Consider the following 24,472-nt stretch of genomic DNA (forward strand, 5'->3'; position numbering starts at 1 on the left):
CTGCCTGGCCTGCTGAATTCACCAGCATTTTTTATGTGTGTTGCTTGAATTTCCAGCATCTGCAGATTTCCTCGTGTTTGCGCTTAAATACATTATTTTTTATGCCCATAAATTGACGCTAGGTACAAGAGCGTCTGTATGCAAGATAACTGACAGGAAATGATAAAAGTGGTGGTGGGGGGAGTGTTGTGGGTGGGTTAGTGCTTGGAGCTATTGATCAGACTTGCTCCTTGGGGAAAAGTAACTGTTTTCGAACCTAATTTGTTTGTGTTGCTGAATCGGAGAGCATGGACCTGTACTTATTTCAATGTTCAACCCAGTGTTCCATGTGTTTTTAGTATATTTGGATTACTTTGGATAGATGCCTGTGATGATTCTTGGCATTGCAAGGCATGATGGTCCTTTGGTTGAATGCAATGCACTCAGTGTGCCAACTCGAGAATCCCTCCCATCCGTCCCACAATGACTTTGACCCCCGTACCACCAGGCGGGAGGTAATGTAGCATTAGGGTAAGGACTGTTAGTGTGGGAAATAGCTTCTTCCCCCAGGCTGTGAGACAACGGAATTCCCTGCCACCACCTAGCTCTCATCAGATATGAAGTCCCAGTAGCGTTATACAGGCAGTCCCTGGGTTACGAACGAGTTCCGTTCCTGAATCTGTCTTTAAGTCGGATTTGTATGTAAGTCGGAACAAGTACATCCGGTATTATTTAGCGTCAGTTAGTCAAACGTTTGTCTTAGTATATAGTATGTATTTTACCTTTCTATGCATATAAAACACTTAAGAAACGTATGTATTTCAATAAGTAAATCAGTGCATTGCTTAGTAATAATTGCAGCTTTCAACGGGGCGGGGCCTTTCACATGCTCCATTATTCTCACTTTATCCTTTATCCTTTAAAATTGTTCCAATCGTTGACCGACTGTAGCTTAATGCATTGCCGCGAAGAATGCATTGGTGCAGCGGCGTCAAAGTGTTTCAATTGATTGTAGTAAAAATAAACCTGTATCTATTTGGAAGGTCCAACTGCTGTTGAGTCAGTATCCGGGCAAAAACTACAGTATGAAGACAAAAGAACACTCCAAGCAACTGTGCGAAAAGGTTATTGAAAAGCACAAGTCAAGAGATGGATACAAGAAAATTTCCCAATCACTGAATATCCCTTGGAGTACAGTTAAGTCAGTATTCAAGAAATGGAAAGAATATGACACAGCTGTAAGTCTGCCTAGAGCAGGTCGTCCTCAAAAACTGGGTGACCGTGCAAGTGGAGGACTAGTGAGAGAGGCCACCAAGAGACCTGTGACAATTCTGAGGGAGTTACAAGCTTCAGTGGCTGAGATGGGAGAGACTGCGTGTACAACAACTGTTGCCCGGGTGCTTTATGAGACGCATTTTTATGGGAGAGTGGCAATGAGAAGGGCACTGTTGGTTTAAAAAAAACTCGCATGCAATTTTGGCTAGAGTTTGCCAGAAGGCATGTGGGAGACTCTGAAGTCAGCTGGAAGTATGGTCTGATGAATTCAAAATTGAGCTTTTTGGCCATCAGACTAAACATACAGTGTAGTGCGTTGTTTGTATCAATGATCACAGAAGATCTGGTTTGGGCATTCACAAGTGTCCCCATGCTTCCGATGCCAATATCACATGCCCACAACCATAAGCGGTATGCCTTTGGAACATGGAGAAAACCAGAGCAAACCCACGCAGTCATGGGGCAAGTGTATAGCTCCCTAAAGACAGAGGTAGGATTGAACGCAGATCAGTGATCACTAGCACTGTAAAGCATTGCACTAATGGCTACTCTATTGTGCTGCCCTGAGTGAGAAAGGATGTTTTTTTCACTCAGATGGTGGTTGAAATCCTGAAGACACAGCATGAGACGGGTATGGGATCGGGTAAGCTCACAATGTTTAAGAAACATCTGGGTGAAGCCTTGAATCGCCAAGGTTTCATAGGCTGGTGCTGATCGAGTGCTGTTAAATGGGATTAGCTTGGATTTGTATTTAATGGTAGGCATGGAACTGGTAGATCAAAGGACCAATATCTGTGCAGTATGATTCTATGATCCATCATCCTACTATCTCTTTAATCCCCTACCACCAGGCAGAGGTACCGTAGCATTAGAACAAGGACTGTTAGGATGGGAAATAGCTTTTTCCCCAGGCTGTGAGTCTACTGAGTGATCTGCCTGCCACCACCCAGGTCTCATCACGTGTGCATTGCCAGTAGTATTATTCTTTTCACATTTTAAACTTGTATCGTAAATGCACTTTAAGCTAGATATCAATCTTCTGGAATCTATTAATATTTATTAATTTGTTTGTAGTAATATTTCTTTGTGTGTGAGTTATATGTACTGCATTGTGCACCTTGATGCAGAGGAATGTTGTTTAGTTTGGTAGTAAACGTGTATACGGTTGAATGAGAATAAACTTGAACTTGATAACACACTGAATTAGGGCTAACTCCAGTACCTTGATTTTGGTCTCAGCCTAACCAGAACATTTAGCATTAATCTTTAGTAAAGAATTTTATTCAGAAATCTGAAAGACATGATGAATCAGTAAGTTGGTTTATTATTGTCATGTTTACAGAGGTAGTTTAAAAACTTGTCTTGCATACAGCACCATATCATCGATACAAATAATTTCATTACAACGGTGCATTTGAGATAGTACAAGGATGCAGAGAATGTTCAGTGCAGGGATACAATAAACTGCAAGACCTTAAGAGGAGATTGTGAAGGCAAGAGTCGTGTACTGTACGAGGAAACTGATAACAGTGGGAAAGAAGCTTTTCCTGAGCCTGGTGGTACGTGCTTTCAGGCTTTTGTATCTTCTGCCCTTGGGAAGAAAGAAGAAGAGAAAATGTCTCGGGTGGGTGGGGTCTTTAATTATGTTGGAGCTTTTCCAAGGCAGTGAGAGAAGTGTGGGGTACGTGATAGTTCTCATGATTCTTTAATTTTTAGTAGTAGTTTTAAAATAGCATTGACGAAAACCTGTATTCTAGAGTTTTCAGTATGTGTGATAGGGACGATCAAGGGAAAATCTTTTTGGAAGAAAAAGCAGTTTTTGACTACTACATTAGAAACTATTTATTTACTTTACATAGTTTCATTATTCCTAAACTGGCTTCAAGAATTAAGGCTTTTTTTTACTTGCCTATTCAAAATGGAACTGTTATGTGGTTTACTCACTATTTAATTAAAACCTTTTTGTTATCTGAGGGAGGGGGAAAGTTCGCTGTATAGAACAAATGTTCCACTTTCTCGTTTTGTTCCATTCCTTGCATCTTGACAGTGCTGTTTTTTAAAAAAAGATAATAAAACTGACGGCAGCCTTGCCTTCCGGCTGTGAGGCACTTACTACCTGTAGTTGTATCAAATGGCTTGAAGTTAATCTGTTAAGAAATCATTCCTCATCTTGTATATTGCAATATGTTTTTTCCTGGTCAGTCTTGATCATTGTGATGCAATGGAGATGCTTTTAAATGATCTTGTCATACAGTACAATGCAGTTTTAAAGGCAAAGGGTAATCATGCCAAATACTGATTTGATTTAGTTTTTTTAACTGTTTACTGCTCTTTATAGTAATTTTTGATGTTTAGAAACCTTCTATTATTTTTTTGAAAGCATTCCTGTGTAGACACATACACATACATACATACACACACACACACACACACACACACACACACACACACACACACACACACACACACACGCGCGAATAGAATTGATTTCTCTCTCGCAGTTGAGATGTTTGTTCATGTTTGGGGATATACAAATTGGCATTGAGAGATGAAAGAAAAATAGAAATATAACTTTGGATTTCCCTCCGGTTCACAAACCAAACTCTTATTTATCATATGAGCATCGAAACTGAAATGAGGCATTTTACATTAACAATTAACACAAGGGTGTGCGGGGGGCAAGCCTTTTCTGGTGCCAGTATAACCTGTTCAGCTTTGAAAGGCCAATGAAGCATACAAACTGTTGATCACCTGATCATGAACATGAAATGGAAAGGAATAATCCAATAATGCAATGATTCCTTTGGCCTTGCTTCTTCAGTGCCTGTGGAATAGAGGACTCCAGCTATACCAACATGTTTCCATTAAGAATGCTGTCTTTGCCTTCCATTTGCAAACACAATGTTCAGATACTTGACCATGGACATCTCTTAATATACCTGAGCTAATTAAAATAGCTCACTTCATCTTCCTTCCTTCTTGGATCATCACTACACAATGAGTCAAAGAAAGTTTCAATGAGAGTCTCTGTTAAGAGACTTTGGAGTTTTCATTGGGTGAGATGTTCAGGGCCAATCAGAGATTGGTTGGCAGGAGATTCAGTGAACCTTTGTGACTTGGTATGATTACTGATGCTGAATGACAGAAGCAAAGGCCTGTGGATATTGTAATCAAAGACTGAAAGGGCTCTTGCGTCTTCTACTCGATGGTAGGCAATGTTGGGTTCAGTGCAGTCTAGCTGAATTTCTATCACATAACTCCAAAATAAACACTGCATATGAAGGAATCCAATCACAAGCAAGAAAAAATCTGCAGATGCTGGAAGTCCAAGCAACACGCACAAAAAGTTGGGAGGAATTCAGCAGGCCAAGCAGCATCTATGGAAAAGGTATAGTCAACGTTTTGGGCCAAGACCCCTCTGTAAGACTGGAGGAAAAAAGATGAGTAGATTTAAAAGGTGGGGAGAGAGAGGCACAAGCTGATAGGTGAAACTGGGAGGGAGAGGAGTGAAGTAAAGAGCTGGGAAGTTGATTGGAGAAAGAGATACAGGGCTGGAGAATGGGGATTCTGATAGGAGAGGACAAAATGCCCTGGAAGAAAGAGCACCAGAGGGAGGTGAGGTGATGGGTAGGCATGGTGAGGGGGTGGGTGCATTACCAGAAGTTCAAGAAATCGATGTTCATGCCATCAATTTTGAAGCTACCCAGACAGAATAGAAGGGGTTGTGCCTCCAACCTAAGTGTGGCCTCATCGTGACAGTAGAAGAGGCCCTAGATTGACATATGGGAATGGGAAGTGGAATCAAAATAGGTTTCCACTGGGAGATCCCGCCCCTTCTGGTGGACGAGGCATAGGTGCTCAGCGAAGCAGTCTTCCATTCTATGTTGGGTCTCCCCAATATACAGGAGGCCACACCGGGAGCACTGGACACAGTATGTGATGCCAACAGATTCACAGGTGAAAGGTCGCCTATGAAGGGCTGTATTTGATCCAGATACGGCCATTCTCATCTTTCTGTTTCTAAACAATAGGTGTAATATATCAATGTTAACAATGCAGAGTGGCAAACAAATATTTTCAGTTATGTGGTTCTGAGATAAACAGTACACAATCTAACTCGTTGACTTCTATCTCAAATTATGTGTCCTATATTGAAACATACTGTTTTCTGAGAAAAATGTGTATCATTCTCCATTGAGGTTTTAGCAGTTTGTTGCTGAACATAGCTTAACTTTGCATAGTAGCTGACACCCATATCGTGAACTTTAGAGTCGTTACTGTTAGATCAAAAATCTGTTTTATTCCTTGTTCCTACCCAAGACTGATATGAGAACAGGTAGTGTTGAACTCTGCCAAGTCAGCAGATCAGAATTAATGGTATGGGGGAGAAAGTCACCGCAAATAAATAGATTTGCATAGGTAAATCAGTTCTCAGAATGAGTAGGCAGTCTTTTGATCTGTGCCAGAAGCAGACCAAAAATGATTCCACAGGTGCAGGCATTTAGCTTATTTTATATTCCTGAGTTCTGAATAGGAATGAAGCTTTATCTGACTTGATAAGATTACTGATACTGAATGACAGAGGCAAGTCTGAGGATATTGTAATCAAAAACTGAAACAGATCTCAGATTGTCTTCCATGGGTGTCATAAATTTAAACAATCTCCCTCAAAAAATAATTGGAAGGTCAGCTTTTCTTGAACTATGCCCCTAAACTGTGGAACTCGATACTTAAAACTACAAGAGATGCAGACTTAGTTGACACATGTAAACACCAGTTCAAAGTATTTAACCTTGATTTAACTAACATTTTTTTTTGCCTTTTATGCTCATGTTTGCACGTTATCCTATTGTAAATCATTTTGAAGTGCATCATTTGTATAAAAAGTGCTCTATAACTAAGTTATTATTAATAAATATTGGAAATACTCAAAAAAAAAAGAAGCAGAACCCATAGCGAAAGAGATGAGCAGGGTTAGCATTTCTGGTCAAAGGCTTGAAAACCCAAAATCATTGATATACAAGTTTAAAAACACAACAGATTCTGCAGATATTATAAATGAGATACCTAATAAGAGTTGCCACTGAGTGTATATTCATTGTCTTCTGCTGCCCTAGCCCATTCACGTCAAGATGTGATGTGCTGTGCGCTCATAGATGCTTTTCTGCATATCACTTTTGTAACATCTAGTTACTTGTCACCTTCCTGTCAGCATGGACCCATTTGGCCATTCTCCTCTGACCTCTGTCATTAACAAGCTGTTTTCGCCCACAGTGTATGTTTTTCAAGTTGTTCTCTATAAACTCTGGAGACTGTGGTGTGTGGAAGTCCCAGGAATATAGCAGTTCTTGAGATACTCAAACCACCCAGTCTTGCCTCAACAATCATTCCTCAGGCAAAGTCACTTGGGTCACATTTCTTCCCCCCCCCACCCCATTCTGACCAACTGAAGCTCTTGACCACGCTTGCATGCTTTTTTGCATTGAGCTGCTGCCACATGATTAGTTGATTATATATTTGCATTCATCGTCATGGCTATCCCTCGAGGTCGAGGATGATGGTCTTCATTCTGAAGAAGTGGCCCACAGAGTGAAGACGCCTGTGCGTGTATTTGTTTAACGTGTACTTGATGTTGCACTCCAAGAAGCACACGATACTTCACAAATCAACCAACTGATTCCAATGGCATGGAAACCACGACGATTGGAGCTGATGGATTTGTTGCAGCCTTCATCCACCTTCACAGCCATTGAGTTCGAAGTAACTTCGTCCGTCTGTTCCACCGTTGAGGTTTTGGTTGGATTGTTCTTTGTCAGGGGCCACCTGACCACCATGGGTGACCCTACCAGGAGCATAGCTCCAGACAGCATCGCTCTTGGGATCTCAGGACCACACAATATTTGCATTAATGAGCAGGTGTATCTAATAAGTGGCCACTGTGTATAGTTTTGAAGTCATTCATGATCGTATACCCTTGCTAATGAAAGGTAGAGATATATGTTTATTTACCTACCAAAAGAACCTTGTGAATGGGGTCGAAAACAGAAAATACTGGAAAGATTCATCAGAATTTTAGCATCCAAGGAGAGGGTAAAACAAGTTAAATTTGTATAAGTTAAATTTGATTCTTCCCCCTTCCTTTCCAGTCCTGATGAAGGGTCTTGGCCAAAAACATCAAATACTTATTCCCCTCCATAGATGCTGCCTGACCTGCTGAGTTCCTCCAGCATTTTCTGTATGTTGCTCTGAATTTCCAGAGTATGTTTTTATCTAATTAGAGATACAGTGCAGAATAGGCTCTTCTGGCCCTTTAAGCAACCCCTGATTTAACCCTAGCCAAATCACAGCGCAATTTACAATGACCAGTTAACATTCAAACTGGTGCGTCTTTGGACTGTGGGAGGAAACTGGAGCACCTGGTAGAAACCCAAGTGTTCCATGGGGAGGACGTATGAACGCCTTACAGAGGACACTGGGATTACACTCCAAACTTCGACACCCTGTGTTGTAATAGCGACACGCTAACCGTTACTCTACAGTGACGCTAGAATCAGAAGGTTAGTAATAAGCATTGAAAATGCCTGTAGTACCTCCCTGGAGTACTTTAAACTAATTACTTTCACTTGTAAATACAAATGAAAGTTATAATGTAAAAAGGTTTTTGAACGTGAGAGAGTTTATCCAAATGCCAGCTGGGCCTGGCAGGCAGAAAGTGGACCAGCTGTGTGTGACACTTCATTGTCATTCATTGTTCTCCTATTTGCAGTAATGAGCTATAATTCACTGATAAGTATATCGCTTCCTGAGATGAACCATATGTGTGAAAATCCCTAAATTTCTGTTGATGTGGTGATTTTCTCTTCCTCTCACTCTCGCACGCTCTCTCTCTTCCTCTCACTCTCGCACGCTCTCTCTCTTGCTCTCGCTCGCGCGTGCTCTCTCTCTCTCGCTCTCTGTCACTTGCTCTTTCTGTCGCTCTCGTGCTCTCTCTCTCACTCGCGCTCTCTCTTGCTCTCTCTCTCATTTTAACTAATAGTGAGTGTTACTCTGGTTGGAATCTTTCGGTGGTACCAATCCATCCTCTGCTTTATTTTGTTTGCAGAGCGGATATGTCCAGAACAGCAAAAAATTTTAAACTAAGGGCCGTGATTTGTCATTTCGGCTTGCTCACCAGCCTTTTTTGTAATGAATGTATTTTTTATAATGGAACTTCAGTGGTGCAATTAGCACACAGTAGCAAAGATATTCAACAACAAGGGACCTAATTACTAGGATTGTGGGGCTTTGTGGGCTAATCTGTGCCTAAGTGCTGAGCTACAGTTTAAAATGCTTGCCGCTTCTGTTATTGAATGGAAAATCTCTGTTGAATACCCTGCTGCATTTCATTCATCAAAAGTGAATAGCCAGAAGATGCAAAGCTTTGCACATATTCCTATCCAACCAGTTCAGTAACTGCTTTGTTTTTGACATATTTTCAAGATCAGTGTTTTCTCTTTCCCTCATCATTTTGATTGTGCTTGCATGTTTAAGCATTGTCCCAGGCAGATACATGGACAATGGATTCAATTTCTTGCTGTAGTTATATAATGAGTAGTTAAATACATCCAGTGGCCTCTTTATTACGTACACCTGTACATGTGCTGGTTAATACAAATATCCAGTCAGCCAATCATGTGGTGCCACTCAACGCATTAAAGCCTGTAGATATGGTCAACAATGTTTTTGAACAGTGGCCAATCAGCGCTTGGGAGCGTGTGAATATGTAGCTCACTCAGGTTCGTCGACTGAGTACTTAAGGCATTGATTTGCGGCATTATGGCATTTGAAAAGCAGCCAATCAACAATCGGGATTGATTGGCAAGAACAAATAAAAGTAAGGCAGAGGCAAGTGGAGTGGCATTTGTTGGAGTGTTCGGTGTTAGAGTGGTCATTTGAGACTTGAGCCCTTCGAGGCTTCAGTAAGGAGAGGCTTGAGTGAGAGAAAGTGAAAAAGCTGTAGTTAGATGTTCCCCCCCCCCACCCCAGTTTATTTATTGTTTCTTTTATATTTTCACAGATAGAACAGTAGGGATGCCAGGCAGGATAGTCGAATGCATCTCCTGTGGGACATGGGAAGGCAGGGAGACCTCCAGTGTCCCTAATGAGTTCACCTCCAGCTTCTGTCATGCTGGGTTTAGAGCTGGAACTGAACTGGATGAACTCCAGATCATTCAGGAGGCTGAGGGGATGATAGATAGGACATGTGAAAAGGTAGTTACACCCAAGGAGCAGGATTTACGAGACTGGATGATAGACAGGAAGGAGAAAGGGGTTAAACAGCTAGTGCACAGTACCCCCGTGACCATCCCTCTCAACAACAGGCATACTACTTTGGATGCTGTTGGGTGGAGGATGAGCTAGCAGAGGGAAGTCACAGCTCTCAGGTCTCCGACACCAGGTCTGGCTCTGTGAAAAGGAAGGGAAGTGGGGAGAAGAGGCAGGCAGTGGTGATGGGGAATGGATTGTAGGTTCTGTCGAGATTCTTGGGTGGTACGTTGCCTACCAGGTGTCAGGGTCTGGGACATCATAGATTGAGTCCTCAGCATTCTTAAGTGGGAGGGTGAGCAGCTAGAGGTCATGGTCCATGTAGGTACCAATAATATAGGTAGGAAGAGCGATGAGGTTCTGCAAAGTGAGTTCCGGGAGTTGGGTGCCAAACTGAAGGACAGGACCACCAAGGCTGTGATCTCAGGATTGTTATCTGTGCCACATGCTAGGGGGATCAGAAATAGGAAGACCATACAGTTTAACACATGGCTAAACGGTTGGTGAAGGGCAGGGGGGCGAATGTGAGAATTTTGGATCATTGGACTCTCTTCCGGGGAAGGTGGAATCTGTACAGAAGAAACGGCTTGCACCTGAACTAGAGGGGGACCAATATCCTAGTGGGAAGATTTGCTAGTGCTGCAAAAAGGGGGTGGGGGGAATGGTTAAACTAGAGATGCAGGGGAATGGGAACCAGAGTGCCAGAACGGATGGTGGAGAGGTTGTGGAGACAGGTGTTGTTAAAACCCCAGGAAAATGTCAGAAATCAAAAGCTTGAGCTTGGTGGGACTTATGTTCTGAGTGGTGTATATTTCAATGTAAGAATTATTGTAGGAAAGGTAGATGAGCTCAGGGCATGGATCAACACATGGAATTATGTGGTAGCAATTAGTGAGACTTAGTTGCAAAAGGGGCAGGACTGGCAGCTCAATATTCCGGAGTACTTTGTTTTAGATGCGACAGAGCTGGAGGGATTAAAGGGGGAGGGGTGGCGATATTAGGGAAAATATCATGGCAGTGCTCAGTCAGGGCAGGTTGCAGAACTCATCTAGTGAGGCTTTATGGGGGGGGGGGGACTGAGGAATAAGATGGGTATGACCATGTAAATTACTGTGTATTATAGACCACCCAAAAGTCTGAGGGATTTAGGGGAACAAATCTGTAGTGAGATTGCAGACTATTGCAAGAAACGTAAGGTTGTTACAGTAGGTGATTTTAACTTGCAAAATATTGACTGGGATTCCTAAACTGTAAAAGGACTAGATGGGATAGAGTTTGTCAAAAGTGTTCAGGAAAGTTTCCTTAATCAATACACAGAAGTTCCAATGACTGTGCGATACTTGATCTCCTTTAGGGAATAAGACAGGGCAGATAATAGAAATTTGTGTAGGGCGGCACTTTGTGTTTAGTGATAATACCATTAGTTTCAAAGTAAATATGGAAAAAAATAGGTCTGGTCCATGGGTCGAGATTCTGAATTGAACAAAGGCCAATTTTGGTGGTATCAGAAAGGATCTGGCCAAGTGTAGATTGGACAGGCTGTTTTCTGGCAAAGGTGTACTTGGTAAATGGGAGGCCTTCAAAAGTGAGAGTACAAAGCTTGTATGTGCCTGTCAGAATAAAAAGTTAAAAAAGCAGGTTTAGGAATCATCAGTTTTGAAGAAACATTGAGACCCTGGTTAAGAAACAAAAGTAGGTGCTTTGCAGGTCTAGGCAACTGGGAACAAATGAGGTACCTGTGGAGTATAAGGAATGCAAGAGAACACTTATGAAAGAAATGAGGAAGGCTGAAAGAAGACATGAGGTTGCCTTAGACAAGGTGAAGGAAAATCTTAAGGAAATCTACAGATATGTGAAGAACAAAAGAATTGTATGGGACAAAATTGGGCCCCTGGAAGATCTGAATGGTAATATATGTGTGGAACCAAAAGAGATGAGGGGGATCTTAAATGGATTTTTGTATCTGAATTTACTCTGGAGATGGCCAGAGTGTATAGAAGTGAGGGGTAGCAGCAATGAAGTCATGAACCCTGTATAGATTACAGAGGAGGAGGTGCTTGTTGTCTTGAGGCAAATTAGGGTGGATGAATCTCCAGGGCCTGAAGAGATGTTCCCTCGGACCCTGTGGGAGGCAGAGGCCCTAGCAGAGATATTTTAATCAGCCTTAGTGACAGGTGAGTTACTGGGTGGATTGGGGGATAGCTAATGTTCAGCTGTTTAAGAAGAGCTCTAAAAATAAACCAGGAAATTCTAGGCTGGTGCGCCTGACATCAGTAGTGGGAAAGTTATTGGTTGGTATTCTATGAGACCCAGATATGAGTATTTGGGTGGACATGGACTAATTGGGGATAGTCAGCATGACTTTCTGCGTGGTAGCTTGTGTCTACCCAATTCTTATAGTTTTTCAAGGAATTTACCAGGAAAGTTACTGAAGGCAAGCCAATTGATGTTGTCTATATGGACTTCAGCAAAACGTTTGACAAGGTCCCACGTGGGAGGTTGGTCAGGAAGCTTCAGTTGCTTGGCATTCGAGCTAAGATGGTAAAATTGGATTAGACATTGGCTTTGTGGGAGAAGACAGGGAGTGGTAGTAGATGATTACCTCATTAGCTGGAGGCCTGTGACTAGAGGAGCGTTGCAGGAATTGGTGCTGGGTCTGATACTGTTTGTCATCTTTATCAATGATCTGGATGATAATGTGGTTAACTGGATCAGCAAATTTACAGATGACACCGAAAATAGTGGTGTAGTGGACAGCAAGGTAGACTCTTGGAGTTTGCACCAGTATCTGGACCAGTTGGAAAAGTGAGCTAAAAAGTGGCAGATGGAATGTAATGCAGACAAGTACGAGGTGTTGCACTTCAGTAGGAGCAACCAGGGTAGATCTTACACAGTGAACACTAGGGATCTGGGAGCCGTGATCCATAATTCATTCAAAGTGGTGGCACAGGTAGATAATATTGTAGAGAAAGTTTTTGGCATATTGGCCTTCATAAATCAGCATATTGAGTACTAGAGATGGTATTTTGAATTTTTATAAGATGTTGGTGATAATTTGGAGTACTGTGTGCAGTTTTAGTTACCTACCTTCAAGGAAGTTATAGATAAGGTTGAGAGAGTACAGAAAAAATTTACAAGGATGTTGCCCAGACTGGAGGACCTGAGATTATAAGGAAAGATTTAATAGGTTAGGACTTTATTCCTTGGTACGAAGAAGATTGAGGGCAGATTTGATAAACCGTTCACTGTCTCTTAATATTATTGGATGTTAATGATTTTTTTAAAATTTAAAAATGTTGTCTCTTTTTTTACACAATATAGTGTGTACATAGAATGCCCTGCCAGGACGGTGGTAGAGGCAGATATAATAGGGACATTTAAGAAAATCCTGGAGAAATTTTCCTCTTTGGAGGAATAAGGGAGTTTATTCCTTCATGGATCTGTTTCAAGAAGGCAGATTGATGTCTTTTAAGAAATTAGTAACTAAATATTCTCTCTCGTACTCACATTTCTTGCAATATCTTCAGGTCAGACATTTACAAGAATATTTAAGTAATTTTCCATATATACAAACGTGTGTACAAGATTCTGACCTGTTAGACATTATTTTAAAAATGAATCCTTTAGTGAAAGGTTTTATTGGGAAAATTTATAATTTACTATTACAACAGTACAATTATCCTTAAGATTAAGCAAGATTGGGAAAGAGAGCTTAACATGACCTTGATAACAGAGGATTGGTTGCGAATTTTGAAGTTGGTTAACTCTTCTTCGATTTGTGCCAGTCACTCTGTAATTCAATTTAAAATTGTACATCAGTACTATTTGGCAAAGGACAGACTGTCTAAAATATTTCCTAATGTTGATAGTCAGTGTGATGGATGTAAAACTGAGACAGCTATATTGACACACATGTTTTGGTCGTGTTCTATATTGAAACAGTTTTGGAAATCTGGTTTCTCTACAATTTCTAAAGCTTTAAAAATTAATTTACAACCTAATAAATTAATAGTTTTGTTCAGTATAGTTCCTCAATATATTCATGGTATTTCTATATCAGACCAACATGTAATTGCATTTGTCACATTATTGACCAGAAGGGCTATTTTATTGAAATGGAAAGATGCCTCTGCTCCCACTTTGATACAGTGGTTCGCTCAGGTGATGCTATGTCTTAGTTTGGAGAAAATGAGAAGTCGCACTTTTGATCCTTGATTTGACTTTAAGAAAATTTGGGGTTCTTTTGCGCGCTATTATCATTTGCTTTGAGTTAATTAAGATGGTTCCCTTCTGATTACTGTGTAAATGGATTTGGTTGGCAGATTGATGTTTTTCTTTTATGGAAGCTTGTATGATGGTTAGCTCTGGGGTTGTGCCCCGAATGGTTCTTTTTTTAATCGTTATTTTTGTTAGTAGGGTTTTTTTTTTGTTTTAGTTAGTAGGAGTTCTTTTTTCCTTTTTGTTTCCAAAAAAAATAGTTTTAACATTTTGATTTTTCTTCTTACTATTGATATATCGTTTAGCTTTGTTAATCAATTATTTGATAATTTAATTCTTATTGTACATATTGATATGTTGACTTGATTAATGTTTTTTGTTGATTTTCAATAATAATTAATAAAAAGATTTAAAAATGAAAAATGAGAAAATCCTAGATAGCCATATGGATGTTAGGAAAATGGAGGGAGCGCAAGAGGGAAGGATTAGATTTATTTTATAGTAGGTCATAAGTTCAGCACGGCATTGTGGGCAGAAGGGTCTATACTGTACTGCGGTGTTCTATGTTGTAAAAGCATCTTAAATGTAATTTAGTGAAGCTACAATGTGAACTTTGGCTATGGTGGAGTGAAATTACATGTGAAAAGAGATCTCCAACAATGCATTGAAAACACAAATTATATGGTTGTCAGAATGTGCTATATTTAAAAAAAAGAAATGAAGTTCTGAGGACAAACAACAGGAATTCTGCAGATGCTGGAAATTCAAGCAACACACATCAAATAAATAATGGATTGTAAAGATATAAAGATGAAGCCACACTCAGGTTGGAGGAACAACACCTTCTATTCTGTCTGGGTAGACTCTAACCTGATGGCATGAACATTGACTTCTCTAACTTCTGCTAATGCCCCACCTCCCCCTCGTACCCCATCCGTTATTTATTTTTATACACACATTCTTTCTCTCACTCTGCTTTTTCTCCCTCTGTCCCTCTGACTATACCCCTTGCCCATCCTCTGGGTTCCCCCCCCCCCGTCTTTCTCCCCGGGCCTCCTGTCCCATGATCCTCTCATATCCCCTTTGCCAATCACCTGTCCAGCTCTTAGCTCCATCCCTCCCCCTCCTGTCTTCTCCTATCATTTTGGATCTCTCCCTCCCCCTCCCACTTTCAAATCTCTTACTAATTCTTCCTTCAGTTAGTCCTGACGAAGGGTCTTGGCCTGAAACGTCGACTGTACCTCTTCCTAGAGATGCTGCCTGGCCTGCTGCGTTCACCAGCAACTTTGTGTGTTGCTTGAAGTTCTGAGGAGAATTTTTATTCAGCAATGATTTAGTAATACAGTGAATTCCAGAAAATTGAGTTATCGGACAGTCAGGGCGGTCTTGCTTATTTGGGACAACTCTTAAACAACAAAAACTAATCAAAAATAGCTGGGATTACCTTTGTTTATTTGGGACACTATTCTGCTTAATTGAGACAGGAGATTTCTGCCGAACAGCTTCTAACTAGTGTCAATCGCATGCATATATGTGGGCATTAGACACAGCACCGTACTTAGAGCAAACACTTCTTAAGTAGTGTCAGTTGTGTGTGTTTGTATTCAAAAAAACAGTGATTTTTGTCACTGATAGTTGGTGAGAAATAAGCAGTAATGTGCTTTGCACGTTGTGGTTTCAAGCATTCAGGCTTGGAGATGGCAGAAACAGCTGAGAGTGAAAATAAAACAATTATACTACTTCAACAAGTTAGAAACTACGAAGAATTTGAAGGTATTGACAATCGTCTTGAATGTCACAGAGTTTCATAGTAATGTAGTGGTATTGGTACTGGGGCAGATCACTAACCTTGGGGCTGCACTGGACTCTCAGCTCTCATCTGTGGCTCTAAGTAGCTGTGTGCATATGACAGTGGCCACATCCCGGTGCACTGCTTTGACAGGTGGGCTATATTAAGTGAGGGTAATCAGCGGATCTGGTGCCCTGGTGAGATAAGGACAAGCCTGTCCTAGCATGCAAAGTCGACTGGCGGACTGGTTGGATGAGATCAATAATGAGATCTAAAGGCCAGGAAGGGGGTTCTGCAATGCTCTGTGGAGAGCGAAGAGCATGACGAGGCTCAGAAGAAGTCTTGGTCATCCACTGCAAGCAAGGAAGAAGCCAATTGTGATGACTACTTTTACCACTGGACCCAGACTTCCGAGGTCGAGAGAGTGGAGCTCCTTAGGGCAACGGCTTTTCCACTTTAAAAACTTCACCGTATAGGTTTCCCATCATCGTCAGATACGACGGACACCACCAGCCTGATAGTGTTCAAATTTGTTCTGTATTTCATTTAAGTACATAAATTGTTGCTCGGTTAAATAGCAGTTTGTCTTTTATACCTTTTTAACTATTTCTATAAAACTTTGGCTAATTGGGGCAGCTGCTTAACTGGGGCAAAATGTACTGGTCCCAATGTGCTCCAATTAAATGGAATTGATTGTATACATTACAAAGCAAGTTAAAGAGTGCTTGAAGAAGATTCATTAGGATATAAAATTCAAAAGGAAATTAAATAATTGAAAATCAAATCAAATGATAATTAATGAACCAAAGCAATCTAGACAATCAGTACAGATGAGTACAGCACTCTGCTCTTTCATGTGATTGGATAAAATTGCATTTTGTCTTTTAGCCGTGCATGATGCATTCAGTAAGTATCATTGAGTGTTACTAATTGCTTTTATTACTTCTTGTGAATAATAGTTTTTAAACGTACAGTGTTACAAAACCTATATTTAAGATGAGGAGTGTCGCAGTCTCTCAGTTTCATTGACCAGGCATTAAGCCATAGAATAAACTTGAGCTGTTGAGTGCAGTGATAGCCCAGGTCAGGGTCCTCTGCGTATGCAAGTTCCAAAGGTGGTGTCATCTGATATTCAGCTTGTTTTTGGCATCCATACCTGAACTTGAACTTTGCCATGTGGAAGCCAGAAGTGTACGGGAGGTCGAAAGCCGGCACTTCTGACCCACTGAACTGTTGCTAGACTTGCTGTCGAATCTGTTGGTGTTTCTAGTTGTTGTTCAGACCAGACGTCAGAACGGGGAAGAAAAGTAATGTCAGTGACTTTGACCATACAGGAGGTAGCTGATAGAGTGGCCACTGGCTGTAATGGCACAATGCCGAGCTGACAAAAGTCATCACAGAGTGGGTATGACCTCAGACTGTGACTGGCTACTCTGAAGTGAAACCTGTCTTGGCAGGTGGAAGAGCCACAGAATGAACATCTGCAGAACTTTGATTTCTGTAGGACCAGAAACCCGAGACGTGTGTGTGACTCAGCCCATCATAAAGTCTCTGGAAATCTTCGAAGGGATGGACTAAACCTCAGTTCTGGCACAAGGAGTCAAATCCTATCAACTGGGTAATAGATACATAAAGAATTCTGTAAGCGCATTTGCAAGCAGGGTTACCATGTGCTTTTCGACAAAGGTTAGATGAATGGATTTTTTTTCACATCAGCATTGTCCATAAGATAATGTTATATCTTTGTTTCTCTTGCAACCAAACCAAGTATAGATGATAGTACTACTGAAGATGAAGAGAGCTGCTGTCTGCACACTAATCCTCATGATCTTCTACAGATGCACAGTGGAGAGCATCCTCACGTGCTGCGTCATACTGTGGTCGGGAAACTGCACCGCGGCAGATAGGGAGGCTCGACACCGGTAATTAAAACTGACCAGTGTATCTCCGGCGCCGGCCCACCTGCCATCAAGGACACACATACTGCATGTAAACAGGTGCCAGGGGAAAAAAGACTCAGCAATATCATGAAGGGTCCCACCCACCCCTGCTTATGGACTTTGTTCCACTCCCATCAGGGAAGAGGCTACACAGCGTCCGAGCCAGGACCACTGGACTCAAAAACAGTCACTTCCCCAAAGCCGTCAGGCTGATCAGCACCTCCTCTCATGAACCCCCCCCCCCCACCGATCCCCACCACCACTACATACACATCAGATGTCACTTTATGTTGATATGTAGGGTAACATAATTGGGAGAAATGTACATAATTCACAACCACAGACATGGGTTTGGGGTTTTGCTTTAAGAAGCTGGTCTGAAATGATGACGTTTTTACGTTAAAGGATTTTTAGCACACTTTTATGTTGGTTTTGGAGTTCAATAAAATGTGTTATCGATTTCGTTAAACATAAAATGCCTCACTTATCTGAGGAAACCTACACATACAATCGGTGTCTGTACAGTATATAACAGTTACTTGTACATTCTGTTTTATATGATTGCTTTATATTTATATTTATTGTGTTCTTTATACTTATTGTGTTTTTTCATGCTGCATCAGATCCGCAGTAACAATCATTTCATTCTCCTTTACACTTATGTACTGAAGAATGACAACAAACAATCATGGATCTTGGAGGCCATCTGATAGGATAATGTCAGTGGTGGCTCTTGGGGGGGAAAATACCTGCCAATTAGCCATCATCTTTCCCATAGCACAGCCAAATTTACATATTTAAGGACAGATCTCTTTCCCTTTTTGAAATTTGCTCATGCTAAAAGTTTAGAGAGTACATTATAAATAACTGAAGTAGTTTAAATCTGTCATCTTCTGCTTTTATCTAATATTTAAAGTATTCATGACTGTCCTACCAGTGGAAACATTTTTGTCATATTTTCCCATCAAGCTTTTGAACACCACTATTGAAGCTATTTTATATTGAGATACAGTGCAGAATGGGCTTTGAGCCACGCCACCCAGCAACCCCGATTCAACCCCAACCTAATCACGGGACAATTTACAATGCCCAATTAACCTACCAACCAGAACATCTCTGGACTGTGGGAGGAAACCAGAGCACCCTGAGAAAATCCACATATTCATGGGGAGAATGTAGGAACTCCTAACAGATGATGATGGGAATTGAATGCGGGTCACTGGCATTGTGCCAACCACTACACCACTCATTTCTTATTCTCTTTGCATGAAGAGAATAAACCAAGCTTCTATAATCTTTTGACTGCTGTCTCTCAAGCCTAATAACATTAAAGCAAATCTCCCCTGCACCTTTTTCAAAGACTCCAAATGGAAAAAATTTAAAGCTGATTGGAGGGGGGTAAGTTCTTTACATAAAGACTGGTGGATGTGTGGAATGACTTACCAGAGGTGGTGGCAGACACAGATGCATTAGGGGGCATTGAAGGAACCCTGGGATAGGCACATGGATGCAAAAAGATAGGGAGGTTCAGTAGGAGGGAAGGGTTAGATTGATTTTGGAGTTGGTTGAGTGATTGGCACAACATCGTGGGCTGAAGGGCCTGTATTTTCCTGTAATATCCTCTGATTTCTGTAACTTGATACCCTTCCTGAGGTATTGCGTCAAGAAGTGTGACACGATACTACCGCTGAACTCTACCTGTGTTTTAAAAAAAAACTTCAGAAAATCTTACTAGTTTTGAATTCCATTCTGTATGTGAGGCCATAAATGCCTTGTTTAGTGTTGCTTGTCTAGGCAGCTTCAAAACTTGGTAAAAAGCTGAGAACATTTACAACGTGTTAAGTTGTAAATGGGGAAGTGAAAGCAGATAACAATGCACGATGTTATAAACACGAGAGATTCTGCAGAGCAGCCCACATAAAATGCTGGAGGAACTCGGCAGGTCAGGCAGCATCAATGGAGAGGAATAAAGGGTCAACATTCCAAGCTGAGACCCTTCAACAAGACTGGAGAGGAAGGGTGGAAGATGCCCAAGTACGGTTGGGGGAGGGGAAGGAGAATAAGCTCGAAGGTGATGGGTGAAGCCTTGTGGGTGGGGGATGGGGAATGAAGCAAGAAGCTGGGAGGTGATAGGTGGAAAAGGTAAAGAGCTGGAGAAGGAGGAATCTGATAGGAGAGGAGAATGGACCATGGGAGGAAGGGAAGGAAGAGGAACACCAGGGAGAGGTGATATGCCGGTGAGGAGAGGGGGGGCAGAGTAGGGAATTGAATGTGGAGGGGAGAAATTAGTGGAATTTAGAGAACTCTGTGTTAACACAAGGAAATCTGCAGATGCTGGAATTTCAAGCAACACGCATAAAAATTGCTGGTGAACGCAGCAGGCCAGACAGCGTCTATAGGAAGAGGTACAGTCAACGTTTGGGGCCAAGACCCTTCGTCAGGACTCTACGTTCATGCCATTTATGTTAAGGCTTTATGTTAGTATAGGGTTTTTGAAGACATAAGTTGGAAATGCGCCTTCCATGTTCCCTCATGAATATATGCTCCCCAAACACTAGACAGGTTCTCTTTTTGCAGCAATAACATGAATGGTGAATTATTTTGGTAATGCTGCAATGACTGGACACTGTAAAACAACCACACTTACACTGAGTGACCACTTTATTAGGTGCAGGAGTGGAATCTGGTGTGGCGTTGTGCTGCTGTAGCCCATCCACTTCAAGGTTTGACGTGATACTCTTCGTCACACTATTGTAATTCATGATTATCTGAGTTACTGTTGCCTTTCTGTCATCTTGAACCAGTCTCCTCTGACCTCTCTCATTAACAAGGCATTTTTGCCCACAGAAATGCCTCTCGCTGGAATTTTTTTTTGTTCTTCACACCATTCTCCATAAGCTCTAGAGACTGTTGTGTGTGAAAATCTCAGGAGTGCAACAGTTTCTGAGATATTCAATCCAACCAGTCTGGCACCAGCAGTCACTCCATGGTCAAAGTCGGTGAGATCACTCTTCTTCTCCATTCTGATGTCTGGTCTGAGCAACAACTGAACCTCTCGCTACACACACAAAATACTGGAGGAAGTTAGCAGACCAGGCTGCATCTATGGAAAAGAGTAAACAGTCGATGTTTTGGGCCAAGACCATTTATTGGGACTGGAAAGAATGAGGAGAAGAATGACTTTCCCTTCCTTTCTAGTCCTGATGAAGGGTCTCAGCCTGAAACATGGACTGTTTACTCTTTTCCATAGATGCTGCCTGGCCTGCTGAGTTCATCCAGCATTTTGTGTGTGTTGCTTGGATTTCCAGCATCTGCAGAATCTCTTGCGTATTGGAATATGTCTACTGTTAATCTGCTTTGAGTGCTATAAGTAAGGTTTGTTCAATCTAGTTTCAGTCAGAATTTTTGCAGTTTCAGCACTTGATCCTGATAGAATTTATTGCGTTTGTATTAGATCAGAAGTAGCTTTATGTTTTGAGTACTGATGAAGGGTCTTGGCCTAAAACGTCGACTGTACCTCTTCCTAGAGATGCTGCCTGGCCTGCTGCGTTCACCAGCAACTTTTATGTGTGTTGCTTGAATTTCCAGCATCTGCAGAATTCCTGTTGTTAGCTTTATGTTTCTTTTAAGTTCTGAAAGTGAAGTCATGGAAGTGAAATTAGCTAAACTATAACTTGGCAATATTAAGGACGTATTAGTTAAAGAGTCATACAACATGGAAACAGGCCTTTTGGTCCAACTCATCCATACTGACTGTATTGCCTAGTGAGCTAGTCTCATCTGCCCGTATTTGGCCCGTAGCCCTCCAAACCTCTCCTGTCCATGCTCTTGCCTAAACAGTGTTTAAACATTGCTAATGTGCCCGCCCCAACTGCTATTTCTGGCAGCTCATTACAAATGTGCACCACCCTTTGTACGAAGGGGCTGCACCTACTGTTCCTTTCAAATCTCTGCCCTTTGATCTGAAACTTGTACTCTTGTTTTTAGTGCCCCTTCCCTGAGATAAAGACTATATGCTTTCACCTTATCTATGCACCTCATAATCTGTAGACCGCTGTCAGGTGCCCCCTGATAGCGTGTCCCCACGAAATCATTCAGGGTTTTCCCCAGTCAGAAGCCCTGGATGAACAATGAAATCTGGAACCTGCTGAGAGCGAGATCAGAGGCATTCAGATTTGGAGATCAAGAATGCTACAAGAGGTGCAGGTATGATCTCTGGAAAGCCATCTCTCAGGCGAAGTGAAGATTCCGGAGTAGACTGGAATCGGAGAGGGGTGCTCAACAGCTGTGACAAGGTTTAAATGCGATAACCTCCTACAAAACTAAATCTTGCGACATAGAGGACGGCAGAGATTCGCGTCCAGATGAGCTTAATGTCTTCTTTGCTCGCGTTGACCAACAGAATAGGGAGGATCCATTGTGCACCACTATGCCTCCCAATGATCCATTGGTCTCGGTATCTGTAGATGACGTGCGGGCTGCCGTCAAGAGAGTGAATCCAAGGAAAGCATCCAATCCGATGGAGTACCTGACCGAGTACTGAAGACCTGCGCTGACCAACTGGCTGGTGTGTTCAACCTCTCGCTCCGGCAGTGTGTGGTACCCATCGGCCTCAATGACTATCGCCCAGTGGCACTTAGGTCCACAGTGAAGAAGTGTTTGAGAGGCTGGTGCTGAAGCATATCAACTCCTGTCTGAATGGTGATCCACTTCAATTCTCCTACCCAAGCAACAGGTCTACAGTAGTTGCTTTCTCTCTGGCTCTTCACACAACCCTGGAATATCTGGACAGCAAAGATGCATACATCAGGATGTTCTTTTTCAATTGCAGCTCAGTATTTAACACCATCGTCCCCTCAAAACTGATTTGTAAACTCCAAGACCTGGGCTTCAACACCCCCTTGTGCAATTGGATCCTGGATTTTCTCACTTGTTGACCCCAGTCAGTTCTATTTGGCAGAAGCATCTCCTCCACAATCTCCATCAGTGCAGTAGCACTGCTAGGATATATACTTGACCCCCTGCTCGACTCACTTTACACCTGTGACTGCGTGGCTAAGTACAGCTCCAACATTTATATACAAGTTTGCTGATGACGTGACTGTTGTGGGCTGTACCAAAGGTGGTGATGAATCAGCATACAAGAGCGAGATTGAAAACTTGGCTGAGTGGTGTAATAACAACAACCTCTCACTCAATGTCAATAAGACCGAGGAACTGATTGTAGACTTCAGGAGAGGGAAACCAGAGGTCCATGAGTGGATCAGAGATGGAAACGGTCAGTACCTTTAAATTCCTGGGTGTCACTATCTCAGAGGACCTGTCCTGGACCCATTGTATAATTATTGTGAAGAAAGCACAACAGTGCCTCTACTTCCTCAGGATTCTGCGGAGGTTTGGCATGTCATCGAAAACCTTGGCAAACGTCTGTAGATGTGTGGTGGAAAGTGTACTGACTGGCTGCATTACGGCCTGGTGTGGGAACACCAATGCCTTTGGGTGGAAAATCCGACAAAAGTTGGTGAATTCGGCCAGTACATCATGGGTAAAACTCTCTCAACCATTGAGCACATCTACATGAAAAGTTACTGCAGAAAAGCAGCATCCATCATCAAAGATCCTCACCACCCAGGCCATGCTCTTTTCTCACTGCTGCCATCAGGTAGAAGGTACAGGTGCCTCAGGACTTGCACCACCAGGTTCAAAAACAGTTACTACCCCTCAACCATCAGGCTCCTGAACAAAAGGGAGTAGGTACACTCATTTAAAGACTTTGTTCTATTGACATTTCATGCTCATTATTTATTGCTATTTATTTATATCTGCATTTGCACAGTTTACAGTTACTAGTTCGTGACGTTTATAGTATACACTTACTATTCTATGGGTATGATAAGATTGGCCCGCAGGGTTGTATGTGGTGACATGTATGTACTCTGATAATAAATTTTACTTTGAACTTTGAACCTCTAGTTCCAGTTTAACCTAAATTTAGTGGAAGTAGACTGCACTGAAGTACTTCCTTCAAATTTGTACGCAGTTTTGGTTACGGTTGGAGTTGTACGTTTTGCAAGGATGCTACTTACCGCGATCAGTGTTTTAGGTTTGGTTGGGCAACACGCACAAAATGCTGGAGGAATTGAGCAAGTCAGGCACCACCTATGGAGGGGAATAAACAGTCGACGTTTCGAGCTGAGACCCTTCATCAGAATGGGAAAGGAAGGGGGTTGAAGTCAGAATAAGATGGGCAGTGGGCAGAGTACAATCCGGTAGAGGACAGGTAGGAAGATGTGGGAGAGTGGGGAAGGGGGAGTCAAGTAAGAAACTGGGAGGTGATGGGTAGAAAAGGTGAACAGGTTGATTTTTTTGCTTTTGTTTTAAATCGTTGGCCCTGAACATCCACTCTTAGTAATTCAGAAACAGCTTTTTGCCCTCTGACATCAGATATCTGAGCCCTCCATGAGCCCATAAACACTACCTCATTATTCCTTTTTTTTATTAACACCATTTATTTGTTTTAGTAATTCATAGTAGTTGTATGTCTTTTCACTGTACTGCTGTAAACCAACAAATATTGCGTCATCTCAGTGATAATGAATTAGATTCTTCTGGAATCAGATGTGCAGCAATTGCTTTGTGACTGCTTCTGGTGAACTAGAGGATAGCTGCATTTGCCACTGAAGCCCAAAATTGTGAACTTGGCCAAAATCCACAATTTAATGTTGTTAAGGTGGTTTACACCCAGCAGCAAGCACTAAACCTGACCCTGAATGATTTTTATTGGGACCTGCCACAATTGGACACAGCTGTTGATGCTTGGCTGGGCAATAGTCACAGTAGAGTGCCAGATTTTATGTGCATGCGCCTCACGTTAGCCAAACAGTAACAATGTGCAGTTTTGAGTGCCATAGAGAGAGAGAGAGAGAGAGAGCGAATGCAGGGGGAAATGGCTTAGAAATGTGCAAAG

The 24,472-nt window shown here is 41.9% G+C and overlaps 1 protein-coding gene across 4 annotated transcripts in view; it reads left to right on the forward strand.

Moving 5' to 3' along the window:
• The window catches only part of sfmbt2 (Scm like with four mbt domains 2), a 226,853-nt gene that overhangs the window by 62,017 nt on the left and 140,364 nt on the right, over positions 1-24,472 (forward strand). For 3 of the 4 annotated variants that reach the window (XM_063072736.1, XM_063072738.1, XM_063072737.1), the window contains exon 5: positions 17,404-17,487. The exons of the other annotated variant lie outside the window; for it this stretch is intronic. In XM_063072736.1, coding sequence (XP_062928806.1) covers positions 17,404-17,487 — 84 coding nt within the window. The remainder of the gene's footprint in view (positions 1-17,403; positions 17,488-24,472) is intronic. 4 annotated transcript variants of the gene reach the window in all.

Source organism: Mobula hypostoma, chromosome 20, assembly GCF_963921235.1.
Source record: "Mobula hypostoma chromosome 20, sMobHyp1.1, whole genome shotgun sequence".
Taxonomy (NCBI): domain Eukaryota; kingdom Metazoa; phylum Chordata; class Chondrichthyes; order Myliobatiformes; family Myliobatidae; genus Mobula; species Mobula hypostoma.